General features: G+C 38.3%; 1 protein-coding gene across 1 annotated transcript in view; it reads left to right on the top strand.

The window, feature by feature from the left end:
- The first annotated feature begins 544 nt into the window (after positions 1-544).
- Positions 545-18,124, top strand: part of GUCY1A2 (guanylate cyclase 1 soluble subunit alpha 2) — a 315,756-nt gene continuing 298,176 nt past the window's right edge. Inside the window, exon 1 of the mRNA XM_012755961.2 lies at positions 545-866. Within this exon, the coding sequence (XP_012611415.1) occupies positions 576-866 (291 nt within the window). The 5' untranslated portion in view covers positions 545-575. The remainder of the gene's footprint in view (positions 867-18,124) is intronic.

The raw sequence follows: 18,124 nt of genomic DNA, 5'->3' as shown, positions 1-18,124 counted from the left end.
AGGCGAGGCAGAGACTCCCAATGAGTATGATGGCGACACGTGATACCGGCGGAGGGAGAGGATGGGGCGGGGGGAGATAAGGAGGGAAGGAGGGAGGCGGGCGGCAAGTGGCGAGAGGCGGGAGGAGAGGGGCGGGAGGAGAGGGGAAGAGGGGCGAGGTAGGCGCGCAGGCGGCAGAAGCCTCTGCCTCCCGGACCGCACGGGCCGCAGCCCTCCCCGCCCGCCGCCCGCGGTCACACACTCGGAGCCTCCCCGCGAGCGGGAGCGCGGCGCACGGCGATGCGCCGAGGCGGGCGCTGAGGCGGCGCCGCGCGAGCTGCAGCAGAGGCGGCGGCGGCCCCCAGCCCAGCCCGGCGCCGCCGCCGAGCCCGGGCCCCAAGGCGCGCCGGCGCCCCAAGTTCCCGCCATGAGCAGCCGGCTCGGGGGGCTCCGCGGCCCCGGGGACTCCCGCCCCGCCGAGCGCGACCGCTGCGCCCCGCGGCCCCGACGCGCCTAACGCTGCCGCTCGCCGGTCCCGCCGCCGCCGCCGCCCGCGTCCCCGCCGCCTCCTCGGCCGCCGCAGCGCCTCCGGCAGCATGTCTCGAAGGAAGATTTCGTCCGAGTCCTTCAGCTCTCTGGGCTCCGACTACCTGGAGACCAGCCCGGAGGAGGAGGGGGAGTGCCCCCTGTCTAAGCTCTGCTGGAACGGCAGCCGGAGCCCGCCCGGGCCGCTGGAGCCCAGCGCGGCCGCCGCCGCCGTCGCCCCGGCCCCGGCTCTCTCCGCCGCCGCCGCCGCCGCCACGGCCGGGGCCAGGAGGGCGCAGCGCCGGAGGCGGGTCAACCTGGACTCGCTGGGCGAGAGCATCAGCCGCCTGACGGCGCCCTCGGTGAGCGGGGGGCGCACGGGGGGCCCGCGCTTCGGGAGAGGACGAGGATCGGGAAAGTTGGCGCCCGGCGAGCCGGGGCGTGCGCGCCAAGCCCAGCCGCTGGGGGGCGGCCGGGCCTCGCCCCGCCTGGCCTAGGGTTCCGGCGCCCGGGGCAAGACCCGATCCGCTGGGCTGGGGCGGAAGTGGGGACGAGGGCACGGGAAAAGAGTAAGACTCCACTCTTCTGGGGTCCCGGGGTCTCCAAATTCGGGGGCCTGTCTGCCCACCTCTGGCCTTGGACCCTACTTCAACGAACACTGTCCCCTGACACCCAGTGCTCCTTCACACCCACCTGTTTTCTTTCCCCCAAACTTTCCCAGGCACTGTTCTGCAGTTCCATTTCCGTGTCTTCCATCTGTGTTCTCCAACATCCCAAAGGAGCCCCAACCCCTTCCAGGAAACCCTTCCTCTCCTTATTTCCCACACTCTCTGGGTCTTAGCGTGACCTTCTCTGACATCGTTGAATTCCACAGGCTATCTGCCTTCTATGTGGCATCCCTTTTCTCAGATCTTCAGATACTCTCTGCCAGATATTTTTCTGAGTTGCCTTCTGATGAAGAACCTCTAATCTTTCTCGTGTTCTCCCCACCCAGTAGCTTTTTTTATTTCCCTTATTTCCCAATAACCAGGCGTTTATTGGCTCAAGCTGCTTCTCTGGGTAAACCTGGTGTCTGGTTTTCTAAAGCTCTCTGGTACTTCTTGCATTCGTATCTCGTCCTTCAGTTTCCCCTCCCTGATTCCACAGTGCCCTCTCCCTCCTTTTTTTCTGGCCTTCCTTATTTTAGGCCCTTCATAAATATTTGTTGAATGAATAAATGCTTTCCCAGGCTTCTTCAGACTAGGGCTCATCTCGGGATGTCTGTATCAGCAGTTCCAGGTGTACACCAAACTCCCCTGGCATCCTTTCTAGCCACTTGTGCCTCATTCCTGCCCAGGCATTTCAGCTACCCTTGATTTTTATCTTTTTCAGGAATGCCAGACCTCTGATCTAGTCTTTCCCTGTCTTGGTGAGCTCTGTTTTGAAGGGATCCACTCTACTGCAGACAATCTGAAAGATATTCAGTGTCAAATCTCCGTCCACCTTTTATCCTCACTTTGACCTTGGCTACAAGCGTTTTAACTCCCGATAGCACTTTTACCTGTCTGCTCCTGGGACTTTTACTTCTTTAAAAGTCTCCAGAATGAATCTGAACACTCATCTTGTTTGATTACTGTTGAGTCTCGCTTTTGAAAGTACTATTGCAATTGATGGTAGAGGGATGGGCGTAGTGAGAGCCGGAGTGACTGAGTACTGGTTCCAGGTGGTCCTGCAAACATTTTTGTGGCACTTACATGAATGGAGAATGCTTTTTTTAAATCATTGAAAGTATTCTTCAGTCATCTTCCTCTTCTTGTGTATTTTTACTCTTTAATATACCTTTCTCCCACTTTTTCCCATTGATAACCTGGGAAACAAACCTTAGAATGCATTGGCTGCTGTTTGCTGTTCTTCCCTGCCTATATTTCCAAGGCAGCATAATAATCTTAGCAAGCATTTGATGTTGCAGATTGTTGAACATAATCCTTTATAAGAGGAGACTAATAACTTGTGCATTTGTACATTTGTGTCAGTATCTAAAGGCAACATTTGTGCAATATACTATTAATTCCTCAATATGACAGATTCATATTTGATATACCGATTTTACTAAAGATAATGAATAGTTTGGGGAGAATTGTTTCTCTGTAATGTTGGAGTTTTCTTTTTGCCTAAGAACCAGAATTTACAACCGGTAATGCCAGTTTAACCTAAGACTATTTTCAACAACTTACATGAGGAATATATAAAATAAACTGAGAACATAGGCATTTAGTCCCAGAAAAAGAGGGAGGAAACCGTCTCTGATGGTTACCTTTATAAGTCAAATTTGAATGACTCTGGCTTTTTTCTGGATGAAAGCATGTGCCCAGATAATGGTTGTCAGAATAAGAAATTTGAAAATAGTTGTGATGCTCAAATATGTGCAACAGCTATATATACTTTCCATGCCATAATTCTTTTCTATTTTGAAAAGGTTATGTCAGGTAGATGCTGAGAAGATACAAATGAATATAGTGTAAGCATTTTCCACATCATATTACACGTATGGAAAAATTTTCATGGCTAACCATATCACCGATAGACTTAATGACACAAAGAAAGCAAGATTATATATCAAAGCAGTGACTTATATAATATCTGCGTGGTCCCATTTTTCTTTTATTTGGCAAGTTAGGATTCATTCTAACTTGCCAAATAAAGTTCCAGTAGATTCATTCTTTGATACTGTCAGGATTCTAAACTTCTCTGAAAACACTTGGGAAGATGGATTATGCTCTATCCATCCATTCTCTCATTAGAGCTAAATAACTTTTTCTTTTTTTCTTTCTTTTTTTTTTTTAAATTACTAAGAGTAACCACTACCAGAGCATTTTTAGATGGGAATTTCTGGTTGTTTTGATCATTGTGAGCTTTCTTGCATTCCATTACAATATACTTTAGGAGAGACTGTACTTGCTATGGAAGTTCCTGTTTTCTCAATGGTCTCATTATGAAAAGTCTCAGCCACTTGGGATTTGTTTTTTATTCAGAGTGATTTGCAAGCAAGAAGATAAAAATGAATTTAATAAATACTATTTCATTGCCAAGTAATTAAACCATTTTCCATTTTACCCATGGAATAACTAAAGTCAGGTTTTTGATACTTCAAAAGTCATTTTTAGATGCACTGGTGTGAGATATGAAGATTATAATACTTTATACAATTTAAATAATAAAAGTAAATTGAATTGATGAAATTGAAAAATATCCAGAATTCAGGAGACCTGATTCTAATTTTGCCTTGGACAACTTGTGTATCTATGGACACATTACTTTAATTCTCTGGGATCCTTCTTATCTGTGAGGTGTTATGCTCGGAGTTCTTCCCTAACCCAAGATGCAACAAAGACATATAATCTTAGACTTTGAATAAACTGTTGTAACAGTATATGAAAGAAAACCAGGGCATATATTATGAGTTTTGAAACTTTTGAGGAAAGTAGTTTACTTTCTTAAGTAGGGACATCAAAATACTATTTAATTTACCCAATTATTCAAAAATATTTGAGGATCTACATTGTGGCAAGTATTGTGCAGAACACTAGCAAGACAAATGCTCAATAAAACATACCCCCCCTCTGACCTCATGGAACTTCTTTAATTATAGTTTTTATTTTGAGGAAGGTGTATTGTAGGAAAACGTAAGAATTCCAATTGTCTTGGAATTCTTTTCTATTTTGAAAATGTCTAGATGTCTAGAGAAAGTTTTATTTATCATCCACTTTGGGTGGTTTTGTTCACTGTAAATCTCTGAGGTGCAGCCCTAATAATGAAAATAACTCTAAAGATTGAAGATGTATACATCATATATTGTGTTATTTCTTGCGAAATAATTTAATACTTGAGAACACATATTGAGAAACAGCTGGGGATTTCACATCAAGGATGAATTTAGTGAGTTATTTATTTGGGTTTTATTTTTGTAAATGAGGGTTACTTAGTTGCCCTGTCACTTTGACATCAGTTTTTGGGTTTGCTGATGTCAGTCTGTCAGTGAAGATACTCTGTCTAACTCAAGGGCAAGGCGTTCCTAGGTTTCTTGTCAGGGAATATTGCAGGTATCTTTGAAGACCTCAGAAGCATAGAGAGCAGAATGGCAGGAAATAAAATAACAGAACTGGAAGAATGGCAAATAAGGGGAGGAAATCTACTAGCCTAGGCAATTGTTGAAGAAACTGAGAGACCAATGAGGAAGGAAAAATGGAGAGGGAAGCCTGGATTCAAGTGGCAAAAAGACAGATATTATTTTAGTATTTTGGGAAAGGAAATGGTATTGGTACATGCATAAGAAAGAATGAAAGGATGTAAAAAAGTACATATTTAGCCTCTCCTAACAGTAAATAAAAATCAACTCCCTGACATGTTTTGTAAAGTCTTAAAAAAACTTAAAAAATAATCCTTAGAAAGTGTGAGTGTAACTAACATGTTGACAATGAAAAATATATAAAATATATTTGCGAGTTATGATATTTGGAAAATTTATATATTTTAATTAAAGCTTTTTCAATTTGGGGTTCAATTTGGCTAACAAAGCTCTGAGAAATGTTTTCCTTACAATTATAAAATTAGATAAAATGTATTCCAGTAGTGTAATGTTTTCACATTAGTAGAAACTGGATATTGTAATCTGACATCAGAATTTAATGGCTGTCCATTGCCTTTCTCTACCTCATCCCCGATCATAGAGAAACAACTTGGCAGAGGAGAAAGAACAAAGTTTTGGAGTCCTGAGCTCCTTACTAAGTGTGAGACCCCAGGAGAGCTACCTCCTACCTTCTCTGAGCCTTAGTTTCTTCTTTTGTGAGCTAGGAATAACAATTATCTTGTAGCTTTGTTGTTAAAGAGGAGCAATATTATTCATAAAACTCCTCATATTCAGTAAATAATATTCTCAGGGTGAGATCCATTAATTTCAACCAAATTTGAAAACTTCTACGTGATCTAACATTTTTTTTCTTACTAATTCACTTGCTAGTAACCTTAGTGGAAGAGTTCGTAGAAAAGATGTCAAGTACTGAAAAAGAAAGTGGTAAGAAGCACTTTGTTTTGTTGGCATAGACTAGCCCATCCATTAAAACAATTAAAACTGGAGTCCCTTTTTGGCTCCCCGGCATATGGAGTCATTGCAGATTCAAACATTTCCATCAAATTATTAAATGCCGTGTGCCAATGTGAAAACCACTTCTATAAATTCTATAAAAATATGGATTTGGTAGAATGTATTTCACGGCAAATTAATTTTAAATTAGGAAAAAAAAAACAGGTGAAAGAGATACCGCTTATTTCATTTGCCTAAGAATGTCAAGCATTCCTCATCCATTGCATTCAGACTGTCTATACTTCTGTTCAATGGTCTAGGCTGTGAGATGCACTACTAGTCACCCAGCAAATGCCATTTACGTTTCGTGTAAGTGTATATAGGGCTCTATTCTTGTTTGGCTACCAGTTCAGTTATTAGGCTTTCATTTTAAAGATAAGTTTTGACAATGGGAAATGATATCAATGGATATTAGTTTGTAAGTAGAGATGATAAGTGATTATATATTCCTTTTTAGTGTATGATTTATCTACCTTGAAGGACTTTGAGATGCATGGGAGGAGTATTCGAGTTCTGTTGTATATTTTTCCCTTTAGTATCATCATCACACTGTTTGTTCACCTTTATGCCTTGTTGCCTCTATTAGAGAGAGCTGAAAGTAAAGTAAAAATAATATACATATTTTATTAAATGTGATAGCAAAATAAATGTGTTATTGCTACACATTGTTCATCATGAGTTATCAAGAAGGTATAATTTTCTTTTTTGGGACTTGATACACATGTAGGAAGAAAAAAAATTTACGTGGCATCTGCAGGGAGAATATTTGCAAGAGCTGTCTATTGACGATTTTTTTATTTTTAATTTTTTTGTAGGCCCTTGTTTAATGCATGAGACAGCGATTTAGTTTAAAACTCAAAACCATGTTTAAATTTTGGCTCTATCCTCAATACTCTTATGTTTATCTGGTACCTAATGGATGTTCAGTAAAATGCTTAATATAAGTGGGTGGATGTTCTTGTTTAATTGTTCAGTTATGTTAATGTTTCTTTTGTGTTTGATATGTTTTGTGGTATATTTGGTTCCATCAAACAAAATATTTAAATTTTGCACCCAGCCTGTCAGAGACATACTCAAGTGTGCAACCCTCTTTAAAGTTTGCTTACATTTTCTATTTAAAATAAAACTTCAGAATTAAGTTTTTTTTTCTTTTAATGCAGATGGAACAATATTCTCCTCTTAGGATTCTTTAAGTAACCCATTTATATTTTAAGATGTTAGATAAATGTAATGACTTTCCTCTATTCTGTGTTGCTTATATTTTCTGTACAATTCTCTGTCAAATGAGAGAAATGTTTGTCAGCAAGGAGGTTACTGTTGCCAAAAATGCATTGCTAGGAGATGGAAATGACATAATCTTGGTCTTCAAATATAGTTTTAGGACAAGATCTGAAGATCTAGAATTATGTGCTGTAAGCTCAGAGCACCTCATAAAATTGAGGCCTAGAGTGATTTAGAAAGTAGGGGGCCTGGAAATATCTCTGATGGCTGGAGATTTGTTGCAACTGTTGTGGGGAATTGAGAAAGAGTGAACATTCTTATAAATAGAATAGTGAGAAATCACTTCCTGAACAGGCTTTATTCGAGGCTTAGTAAACAGTTCTCCATTTAAGCTAGTGGCTTTCAAACTTCAGTGAACATAAGATATACATGAAGAAAATTGTTAGAATGCAGATTCCTGGGCCTCATCCTCAGAGGGTCTGGTTTGGTAGATCCAGTTAGGGGTCTATATTACATTTTGAACATAACGCCAGGTGATTTCTAGGCACACTAAAATTGTGTCAAAAGGTGACTGAATTCCACAGCTTGGAGACCACTGATCTAAGCTCAGTGAGCTCTGCAGACTGATATTTGGAAAGAGTGATCCTGGAAATGGCTTCTTTGGGATGGATTTATCCCAGGCAACTGTTGCTTTAACAGGGACAGGGATAAAGGTGGTGAGTTGGTGCTATTATCGCCATATCTATGGCTATATCCTTTGTGGTCAAAATAATCTTGTTGGTTGAGTGGTTGACGGCATTTGAGGTTTTACCATTTGTAGCTTTAATTATTGTGGATTCTTTTCCTATTTTTCTTGAGGGTGTTTTATTAACTACCCTATGTTTATGTTCAGGAGGTCACATGGCATTGCTGTAAATGTTTTGTGACCTCTTCCTTCAGAATAAATAAACCAGTATTTGAAAAGCTTGGGGATTGTAGAGGAAAGGGAGAAGAAGGGCTGTTGTGAGGGTCAATTTGACATTACCATCAGCTTTTGTGTTTTTTAGAGTGAGATTGACCCAGCAGTTCTCAAATGCTCCATCTACTGGTTCACTTTGGAGGAACGATTTGTATATGCCAATGAAAAAATTAAAAAGGTGAAGGGAGAAAGAAACAGATCTGAAAACCAGAATTTTTTTCTAGAAAAGAAGCAATAGGAGGTTCGGATATCAGATGTATAGGGCTACCTTCACACCCTACCAAAATATGACAAAAATAGTAATGGTTGTTAATCTCTACATCCTTAGCCAATTAGTCCTTCTGTCATTCAGTGGCCAGATTTGATAAAGTATAGTTGAACTCTTCAAATAAATCGTGATCTAGCATTTGTAGAATTTGCATTTGCAGACAACTCTCTAACCAACCAGTCATGAGAAAGAGGCTCTCTGTGTGGAAGTCCTGATGTTATGTTTGGTGTAAGTCCTTGAAGTCACTTGCTTCCTTTTCCACTGACCATACTGTATTTGTTATATGTGAATCTACTGTGGCCGGTGGCAATAATCAAAATGTTCTGAAACATGCTTACATTCCTTGTTCCTGTATGCCTATGCTTCTTCATGCATGAACCCTTCACATTAATACTGAGAAAGAATGTTTTTTCTGTTTTTATGTACACACACACACACACACACACACACATACACACACACACACATATCCTGTTTTCAGTCACTGCAGTTTTTCTCTGTGGAATACTAAGTTACTGCTCACATCTCCAATATAGGACTTCTTGTATTGTACTGTGATGTTGGTTTATTCTACCTCCTTAAGACAGAAATAATTTCTTATTCATCTCTGTATGCACATGCCGAGCAGAGGGTCTGAATTACAAAGGTACTCAGTAAATGCTTGTTAAAAGAATGCATACATGATTGAATAAGTCCTTGTGTAGTTTGTTGTGTGTCTGGTACTGCTCTGTAGGTTACAGTGATTTTGTGCTGCCATATTTTAGTTGATTATTTTATCTAATAGTTCTTTTGTAGCTTTTTCTCAGACACAAATGATGGTCACTATACTTAAAACATTGTTTTTTATAATAAGATTTTCAAAATACTCCCATACATGGTGTTTTATTGGAATTGTATTAATCTGTAGATTTTATATAAATTGCCTCTAACTTTGGTTAGTAAGGTTATCTTAAAATTTCTGTAGACACAGCAACTATTTGGGGGAACGTATGTACTCCTACTTACAGGCTTTGTATATTATCTCTTAAAGAGATGTGTAACTCTATAAGATACAAGGTTGATATCTCTATCATGCTATTTTGTTCATTATCATTTCAGTATGTAAGAAATCCTGCATTGCCAAATATTCTATAAAACAAAACTCTGCACACCAGCACATCCAAAGATCTATCCTACAGTTATTAGTGGACATAATAATGGCATTGGAGGGATAGAGTCCTTGGGAAAAGTGGTAAAGGTAGAAATTGCTGATTTACACAATGAGGAGGAAAACTGACTAGGAATAGGTAGAAGTATTATTGGGTATTTTTTTTTTGAGGGACCAGTGAGTTTGGAGATAATGAATTTGTAAAACAAACTGAGAGGATGAGTATGATGTGCAAGGTATAAAGCAGTGAAGGTATTAAATATATATTAGAAGGCCTGTACATCAGATTGAGTTGAGGTGTTTAGGGGCAATCTGGTTGAGTGGAGGTTATGTTTTGGGAAATATGGGGAAAATGTCAAATGGGGCAGACTGTATTAATTCAAAGGCATTTCTAGTCTTCCTGTTTGGACACAGATATGATATTAAGATTATTTAGTATATATCTGGGTCTTATTCTTAGATTAACTGATTTTTTTTTCCTACTTCTAAACCAGAATCAGGTAACCTGGTAACTAGCTAGTCTTTGAGAAACTCATTTCTAGCTGACTGCTTGACTAATACTTACAAAATTAGAACTACTCCTTGAAAAACATAAGCATGTTCAGGTATGTCATTCAGTGCATTGTTTATGGTCCCTATTTGCTACATTGTAAGGTTTCTTTGACTCAGACTCAATGTATCACTTGGTGAGTATAAGTGAGCCAGTGGGATTTAGAGTAAGGGATGGCTACCAAAACATTTCCTATTGGAGACTGCAGTTGATATTTTCTTATTTAAAAAGGTAGAAGTTAGTTCTTGTTAAACATTTTGACTAAGTGAGCTCTCACATATGCAGTATCAATTTATAAGTGAGCAGATGAAATGCAATAAAATACATTTGAGTTAAAGGTTTTAAATTTATTAATAAGTTTTTGATAATCTCAGACTTTCTCTTGTGTGTTTCAATGCCTCTGTGTTGTCCTTATGAGTATGAATTATCACTCTGCTATAGATGTGTTAACATCCTGGCAAGGGGAGTGTTTTAGATAACCAAATGCTTGAGAACAGTGAACTTCCTCTACGTAGAAGCACTGAGGAGCTAAACAGTCCTTGTGGTCTGAAAGAGTTAATGTGCATTCTCAGTTTCTCATATTCCACCAGGGAGTCTCTCAGGCAAGGGAGAAATATTGTGAGTGGATTTTTCAAAAAGTTTTCCTAACTTTTGGAGTTCTGTATGTAATTTGGTAAATGTGCTTGTCTTATTTTTCTTGAAAAATGCCTATAAACCCATTAGTGTATGTATATGCCCAGTGTGGGTAAGGACTGATAACTACAACTCAATAAATGCTGCATTCTGATTTTTGTTCTAATTTGACTTTGGGGAAATAACTTTGCTGTCTCCACTTTCCATCTCTGAAATCATACATCTCTCACTAATCTCTTACTCAAGAGCAAATATGTAATAAAATGAGAATAGTGAATTGAAAACATTGTGTTTACTATTATTAATGACTTTATTGTACTGCCTCGCTGCTTTCTTGTGGACAAAAGTATTCATTGAGATTCCTTAACTCTTCTGGGAAAAGAACAGACTTGCAGTCAGCCGCACTCCTGTTGTTATCTTGTGCATCTTTGGATAAATTAGCCCTCTCCAAGGCTCTATTTCTTATCTGTAAAGTGAGAGTAATACTTATTCTATAGGATTATGAAGATTAAAAGTATAAAAATGTCTAGCACATTATTTGGAATACAGTAAGTGATCAATAAATATCAGTGCCTTCCTCCAACCCCTTCTCACCAGTTATCTTGCTGATTTGTGTCTTGGTAATTGCATTTTCCAATACCTCCAGCCACACTCTTTGGCAAAACTTCTAGCTATTACCTTTCTTTATAGTTCTTGTTTATCACTCTCATGCTTTCTATGGGAAATATTTTCATCATTTTTGGGCATATGACATTTCAGGGTCTCATATACTTACAAATGATGTTCCCGTCCAAAAATCTTAAAAACAAATGTGATCTTACTGGTTTCCTGTTTATTCACTCATTCACTTACCTCTCACGCTAATTCATTCAGACAGCATTTATCTAGCAAGTGAACACTTACTGATTCATTCTGCTTGTACTCAATATGCTTTAAACAGATGCCTGGATGGGGCACTCAGACAGAAATTTGATACTGTCGTTTTGAATCAAAAAATGTAAAGTCATATTCTAAAAGTTACTAAATGATGTCTGCAACAGCTACTGGGTTCTTCTATCTCTCTCTGCTCCTTATTTGATCCTGACCATTCATCATTTGGCATGATGTAGAGGACACATGGTCTGTATGTAAACAGACCAATTTAACGTATAATGATGATGATAGTAATAATAATGATGTTGATTTTATTGAGTTCTCACCATGTACCAGGCAGCGTGCTAAGTGCTCTATGCATTTTATCCATTAAATGCAGCACAAATGCAGCAGGGGTGATGCCTTACCATGGTCTACAAGGTATCAGGAGTGTACACCCCTGACCTCACCTCGTGATACTCTAATCTGCTCTCAAGGTTCTATGATACGCTCCTTGATTATGCCAAGCAAGCATCAACTTGCCTCATGACTTTTGTCCCATTCTCCATGTCAGAAATGCTCCCTGCTCACACCCCTTGCTCAGGGCTCCCCAAGATGGGTCCTTTCTTGGTTTCCAGATTTCAGCTCAGTGTCACCTCATGAGACAGTAGTCTTCTCCCACTAATCATTTTCTCTTGCATCAATTATTATTTGCTATTTTCATCATAGAAGTCACCATCAGAAGTTATCTTTTTATTTACTAGTTTACTTATTTATTGCCTGTCTTAGTTCATTGTAATTTAAGCTCCACAAGTCTAGGGATCTTGTTTGGGTTGATCACTGTGGTCTTTTGTAGCACTTAGAATAATCCTGGCTAGAAGTAGTTTCCCAGTACATCTTTATTGATGTATTGTGCCCTTTTAAAGGAAGGCATAGGACTTGGAAAAGAAAGAGAATGGTTTAAAATAACTTAGGAGGTGGGAGAAGAATTAACATGTGTTAGGCCACTAATACGGAGCCAACATTTATTAAGATTTACCATAATATGTGTCACTGAATTTTCAAAATAATCTTTTAAGAAAATTTAGATTCAGAGTGGTTGGGTTACTTGCCTATGATCACAGTTGCCCAAGGTCATGCTCCATCCTTTGACTAATAAGCGTGGGGTAGGAAGGCTAGGCACTCTTGCCCTAAGTCAGACAACTCTGAAGTCAGATCTCCATGTGGGGTTAGCTGAGACTTCCATCGAGACTGCATCATGACCCAACTTCTCCCTCTGCCCCGTGCTGCTGCTTTTTTTTTTTTTACCTTTTCATGGGGCTTGATCCCAGTAGCACTCCCTAATAAATTTGCTGCATGCTAATCTCCTTCTCAGAGTCGCATCCCAGAGAAGCTAACCTGTGATAATGAGTTTGAGAATGGTGATGGCATTAATTAATACAAGTGCAAAATTCAGCAATGGTAGGCTGCCATTTGGAAGAAATATGATGATAACCTTTGATACGGATTTTTTGAATTTTGGTGAAAATGATTTTTTTTTGAAAGTAACATTTTAAGTAACAGAAGGAGAATCAAGTATTTTTAAAACGTTTCAACATATTCAGACAAAAAGTTATCAATGAGCTGGTGTAAGGACCTCATATAGTCTCTGTGCAGCCAATGCCACCATTTCTCAGTGGGATTCATCATCTTCATGCCCTTCTTCACATTCTACAGTATGTGTCTACAGGTTAAGGCTAGCAGTTTTTCCATCCACTGTGACACTAAGAATAGAGCCGTGTTTCACATTTGCACAGTCTTCTCCAAATATGTCCTGGAGCATGATCTCCAGTCTATTGCTATACCAGTGCATACCTAATCTTTTAGAAACCTGTGAGCTCTTTAAGGGGTTGTTTTACTGAATCACCAGCCTTAGCACATAGTACCTGACAGCCAATTTAATAAGTACAGAATTGAAGCCTTGGGATTGGAGCTTGGCTGAGGGCTCATGGCTGTAGATAGTGACTTTGGAGGTGATAGCTAATATCTTGAAAATTGACAAACACTCTGAATGAGAGAGAAATAGAACAACAGAGAATTAGGGAGCAATATACAAAATGAACCAGAAGAATGAAGGTGCTAGGATTCTTTTTTCTGTTTGTGGGATGGGAGGAGACTGGGGAGCCGCTGGGGGCAAGGACTCAGGAGTTGATAATTTGCAAAATAATGAAGAGAATTGAATAGAAAGAGGTTGCTAGTGGCCTTAGAAAAGTGATGTCAATCCTGTGTCTGGGACAGAAACCTATTTATCAAGGTTTAAAGAGGGAATGTGTGATTATCATGGGTATACATTTCTGATCCAAGACATTTGACAATAAAAATAGAGAGAGTTAACAGTGCCCACGAGACCAAATCAGTTTATTAAAGAGGTAAAGATTCATGTTTAAAGTTAACAGAAAAATAAAAGAAAGCTGGAGATAGGTGAGACAGATAGGACTTGGGAAAAAATAGGGTCACTCTAGAGGCATTTTCTGATTCCTTTTCTAAGAATGAGGACACTTCTTTCTTTATATCCAATGCAATACGACATAGTAGGAGTATAGGTAGTGCAAATGCTACTGTCAGATTTTGGTTTATTTCACACCTAATTTATTACATTCTTTTCTAGGTTTTATCATTATAACTCAGTCATTGGCTAATTTTGTATATCTAGCAACTATCAAATTTAAATTGCCATGCTCTTTGCAGTTCTCTAGGTGCACCTTAACAGTGGTAGTGGCACTGACCATGGGATGTCAAATCAGGTCTGAAATGTCACTCATTCACCCTTCAGTGGTTTTATACTCAGATCATGAAGTGTCCATTCTTTCATTTGTATAATCCACTGCTTAAATAACTTTTGCATTATCTAACCAATAGTTGTAGACTTCAGATTTTCTCTTATTCTTCTAAAGATAAGAGTTTATAAATTGAACACCATGTGGCACGAACAGTTTTTTGATTTGTGTTTATATTAGCTTGTTCTCTGTTATTTATAAAAGTTATATAAGTTTATATATACGTGAGTTACACAAACACACACACACACACACACACACACTCACATACAGCCCTGATCGTATCCTCCTGTGTCTGATATGACTTGGTTCAGTGTTAGAGTTATTTTTGACACTTTTTTGATACTGGAGGAAAGGTCACTAATGGAAGGAACTCTCAAAGTATTAGAAGCCAAGCGAATAGAACTCTATTTTGTTGTTATATCGAATATATTATATTTTATGCAGTTTAAAGGTGGTGTGGGAGGTAAAATAAGGCCAAGCAGGACATACAGAATCAAATGTAGCCTCTTGGCCTCTCCCTTTCCTTTTCTGGGTGAATTTTGCTCAATTTCATCAAGTAGGGATTTTTCTCTGTTTTATATATATTGCCAAATTTCATGTCTGCCATGTGCCTGGCACATTGCAATTGGTAAATCAATATTTGTTAAATGAATCAATTTAGAGTGACTATAAAGATATTTATTCTAAGTATACCACACAAATGTTGTAAGGACCAAGTAAGGTACTAAATACAAATGCACTTTGGAAAAATAAAATCAACAACAACAAAAACAAAGTAGAAAAACAGAGACTAGAAAAATGTAAATAATTATGCCCTATTATTTTTATTTGTCATATATTTTGTCGAATGCCTACTATGCACACTTAATTTTACTATGTCATGAGCCAGAACACATGATCTATGGAGTTAAAAATGGCTCTAGTAATCTGCTAAATTTAAAAAAAAATGTTATAGTTTCCTTGAATAATCATGATCTGATGCACCATTCAACTTATATACTAAGAAGAAAGAATAAGTTCTTCCCACATGATGTAACTACATTTTTAAGAAATTTAGTATTATTTCATTAAGCAGATATTTGTTGTTGGCCCTTTCTGTGCCAGGAATTTGAGATGTCTCAGTTATTTGGGAAACATACTTAAAATCCCCCCCCCCCATTATTTCTTGTGATTCTGTTGCAAACATTTCAGGAATGAAATTTATGAAAGATTTTATTTTTATTCCAACCTCTTTCTTGTCATCTTAATTCAGTAGGTTTTTGTAGACCTTAACAAAAGAAAGTAAAGCATCTTATGCAAATAAATGCATATCAACCAAATTGTCTCAGTGACTGGTCACTCTGAGTCTGTTAGCCTTCCAGTTTCATTTTTCCCGTGCAATTGGTTTAATTTGTGCATGGGTGATGTCTGCATTTTTAAATGTTGTCTTATCAAATAATTGTTTTTTAACTTAAGGAGTTTGTTTATTTTCCAGAAAAGAAAGGATGCAGAGATTCTTACAGATTGTGTTATCATAGTATTTAGACATATAAACCCAGATTTATTTTAATAGCATATTTGAAATATCTATCTATATTTATGGTATTTTTATATCTATGTATTTATCTACCTATATACTATTGATCATATGTGCCAGAAGAGAAGTGACTCTATCATTGGATTCTGAATTAAATAATGCTATTTAAATAGAGAGCTGGAGTAGGCATAATTACCCTTATTGTATCTTTTTTAAAAATTTGCCACAGCTAATGAAAACTTGCCTTTTACTTCCTTAACAAAAGAATCTGCCTCCAAAGGCATTTATTGTAGGGGATGATAATGATGAGATGATTGTGTTATGATGGAACAGAGGCTGAGGGAAAAAGTAAATCTTAGCTAGACACTATAGTAATTCCATTTGAAGCTTCAGACAGATATGAGGGAGTTTCTAGGGTGGAAGCTGGAGAAGAGCCATTTATTGTTTCCACCTGATAACAAAGATCAATAAAGGCTTTGTGGACCTGACAGTGTTTGCAAGCTATAAAATCTCTCCTTTTTTCTCCTGTGTTAACTTATTGCCATTGTAAACACATTTCAAAGCAAACCGGTCTTTCCTTTTGTTCTGAATTAAATTCTTTCCCTGAAAGAGTGCTTGTAACTCACAAACCTAACTTTCCTGCTGAAGGAGAACACATGGCCATTGTCTGCTGCTTATTGCAAGTGGCCATGTGAATTGTGGTAGATGAGGCTACTGCCTACTAGGAGTCTCTAAGCACTTAGGCACTTTCTCTTCTTGTTCAGCTGCATTTTTGGGTGAGGGTAGGGGGAAACAGAGAGAATCAAATATTAAATTAAGTTGTTTTAAATGTACTTTTCCACTAGCTTTCTTGATTATTTAGAAAAATCCAGATGATCTAGGTCTCAAACCCCTACTTAACACAGATGTCCAATTATTTTGGTAATAGAGATGGAATATATCACCTTAATCTATGGCATTAATGGTGATTGCAATGGTAGAAATGAACGATTCCATTGGGTATGTAATTGGAAAAAGCATTTTACTACAAGTTTCCTCAAGAGACATACTAATTTTTCAAAGAATTCGTACTAGTAAGTCACTTTCAAATACAAGTCAACAAAAATATTACCATTGTATTACTGTACAACTTTTAGATCCAATAAGGATCTAAAAATAAAATCAGATGCACAGATCTTGGCCATTAGATTAGGTATTCAGCTACTTTCTGTGACTTACAAATCAAATCAAGATATGCTTGCCTGAAACCAACTTAAAAACCTAAAATAACAGAGTTTATTATTGGCCTGCTCTTCCAGAGTGACTAATAGAAATGAAAACAAAGGCATATCAAAGTCAAGTCTATTACATTTTTTGCCTTGGTATTTTATACTAGTTTAACTGCTGATTAAGGTTGAGAAAAAAAATTGTAAAGTAGGGACATTTGTTTTTGGTAATCCTTATTCACTTTTTCTCTCTCTTGATTCCTATATCCAAACCTTATGCCACAAAACTCTGCTGTGTGTCTCTCCTATCAGATAAATTGTAATGTGTGCATTTTAAATACCTTATCATGTTAAATTATTAATTGAAAAACAGCTTTCTTGATTTTAAGCACCTATGTAGGAGGGGAAACATTGAGGGGCGTTGGGGGAAGGGTGGGATGGAGAAGCTCGCCTCGTGCTCCTAAAATCAAATCTAGAGTCTGGCCCCACAAGGCTTTGCCATGTAGTGATGACCATGTCGTGATGATGCTTGTGGGAGCTTCTCAGTGAGCCATCTGGAGATCTCTGTAGCTACAGTGAATTATTTAATGTTGTTGGTCTGTAGGAATAACATAGTTACATTGGGAAGTAAAAAACAAAATAATGATGTTGAGGCATTATACTTTTAAATTTTGGATCACAAACTATTTTCTGTTATTTTAAAGAACTATAATTGCTACTTTAGAGCCCATTTTAAATAAGGCTCATGGGACCAAATGGGTCCGATGTTGCCCTTATGTTTTATAATGCATAGAGATTCCAGAGCTCTTGCTACTTATATGAATAATTTATGGATTAATATGTGTTCTGCTAATTATGGGTGCCCTTGTACAGGGTTTGCCTTGGAAATTCCAGTTAATAGCCCTTATGCATGCAAGGAAATTAAAATGTTTTTAGAAGCTGGAAAATACAGAATAATATCCAATCAGTACCTTATTTCTAAGTACCATATCATTCAAATTCCCTGTTTTTTTAGTATGAATGTATGTACATGCTTATTTGTATGACTTGTGCAGGTCAATTTTTGACTACTTGTAAAGCAGAATGGTAGAGCAAGATATTTAAAACTGATGCAGTATTCTAGAAAGAGTTTGAAAAAAAAATTATATCATGCCAGCAACATCCCTTCATCTGTAGGCAACTGTTCCCAATGTCCCTCTCTTATATCCTTTCACCCTCTCATTTTCCTAGTTATTAATTTACCAGTAGGTAATGAGACAAACAAATGGCCAGAAATATTATATAATTAAAAATTTGGTTCTCATGTGAGCAAATTTGATGTCTTTTGCTGGA

The sequence above is a fragment of the Microcebus murinus genome, chromosome 4, assembly GCF_040939455.1.
Source record: "Microcebus murinus isolate Inina chromosome 4, M.murinus_Inina_mat1.0, whole genome shotgun sequence".
NCBI lineage: Eukaryota > Metazoa > Chordata > Mammalia > Primates > Cheirogaleidae > Microcebus > Microcebus murinus.
The sequence above is the reverse complement of the archived record's forward strand: the minus strand, read 5'-3'. Positions and strand labels throughout refer to the sequence as shown.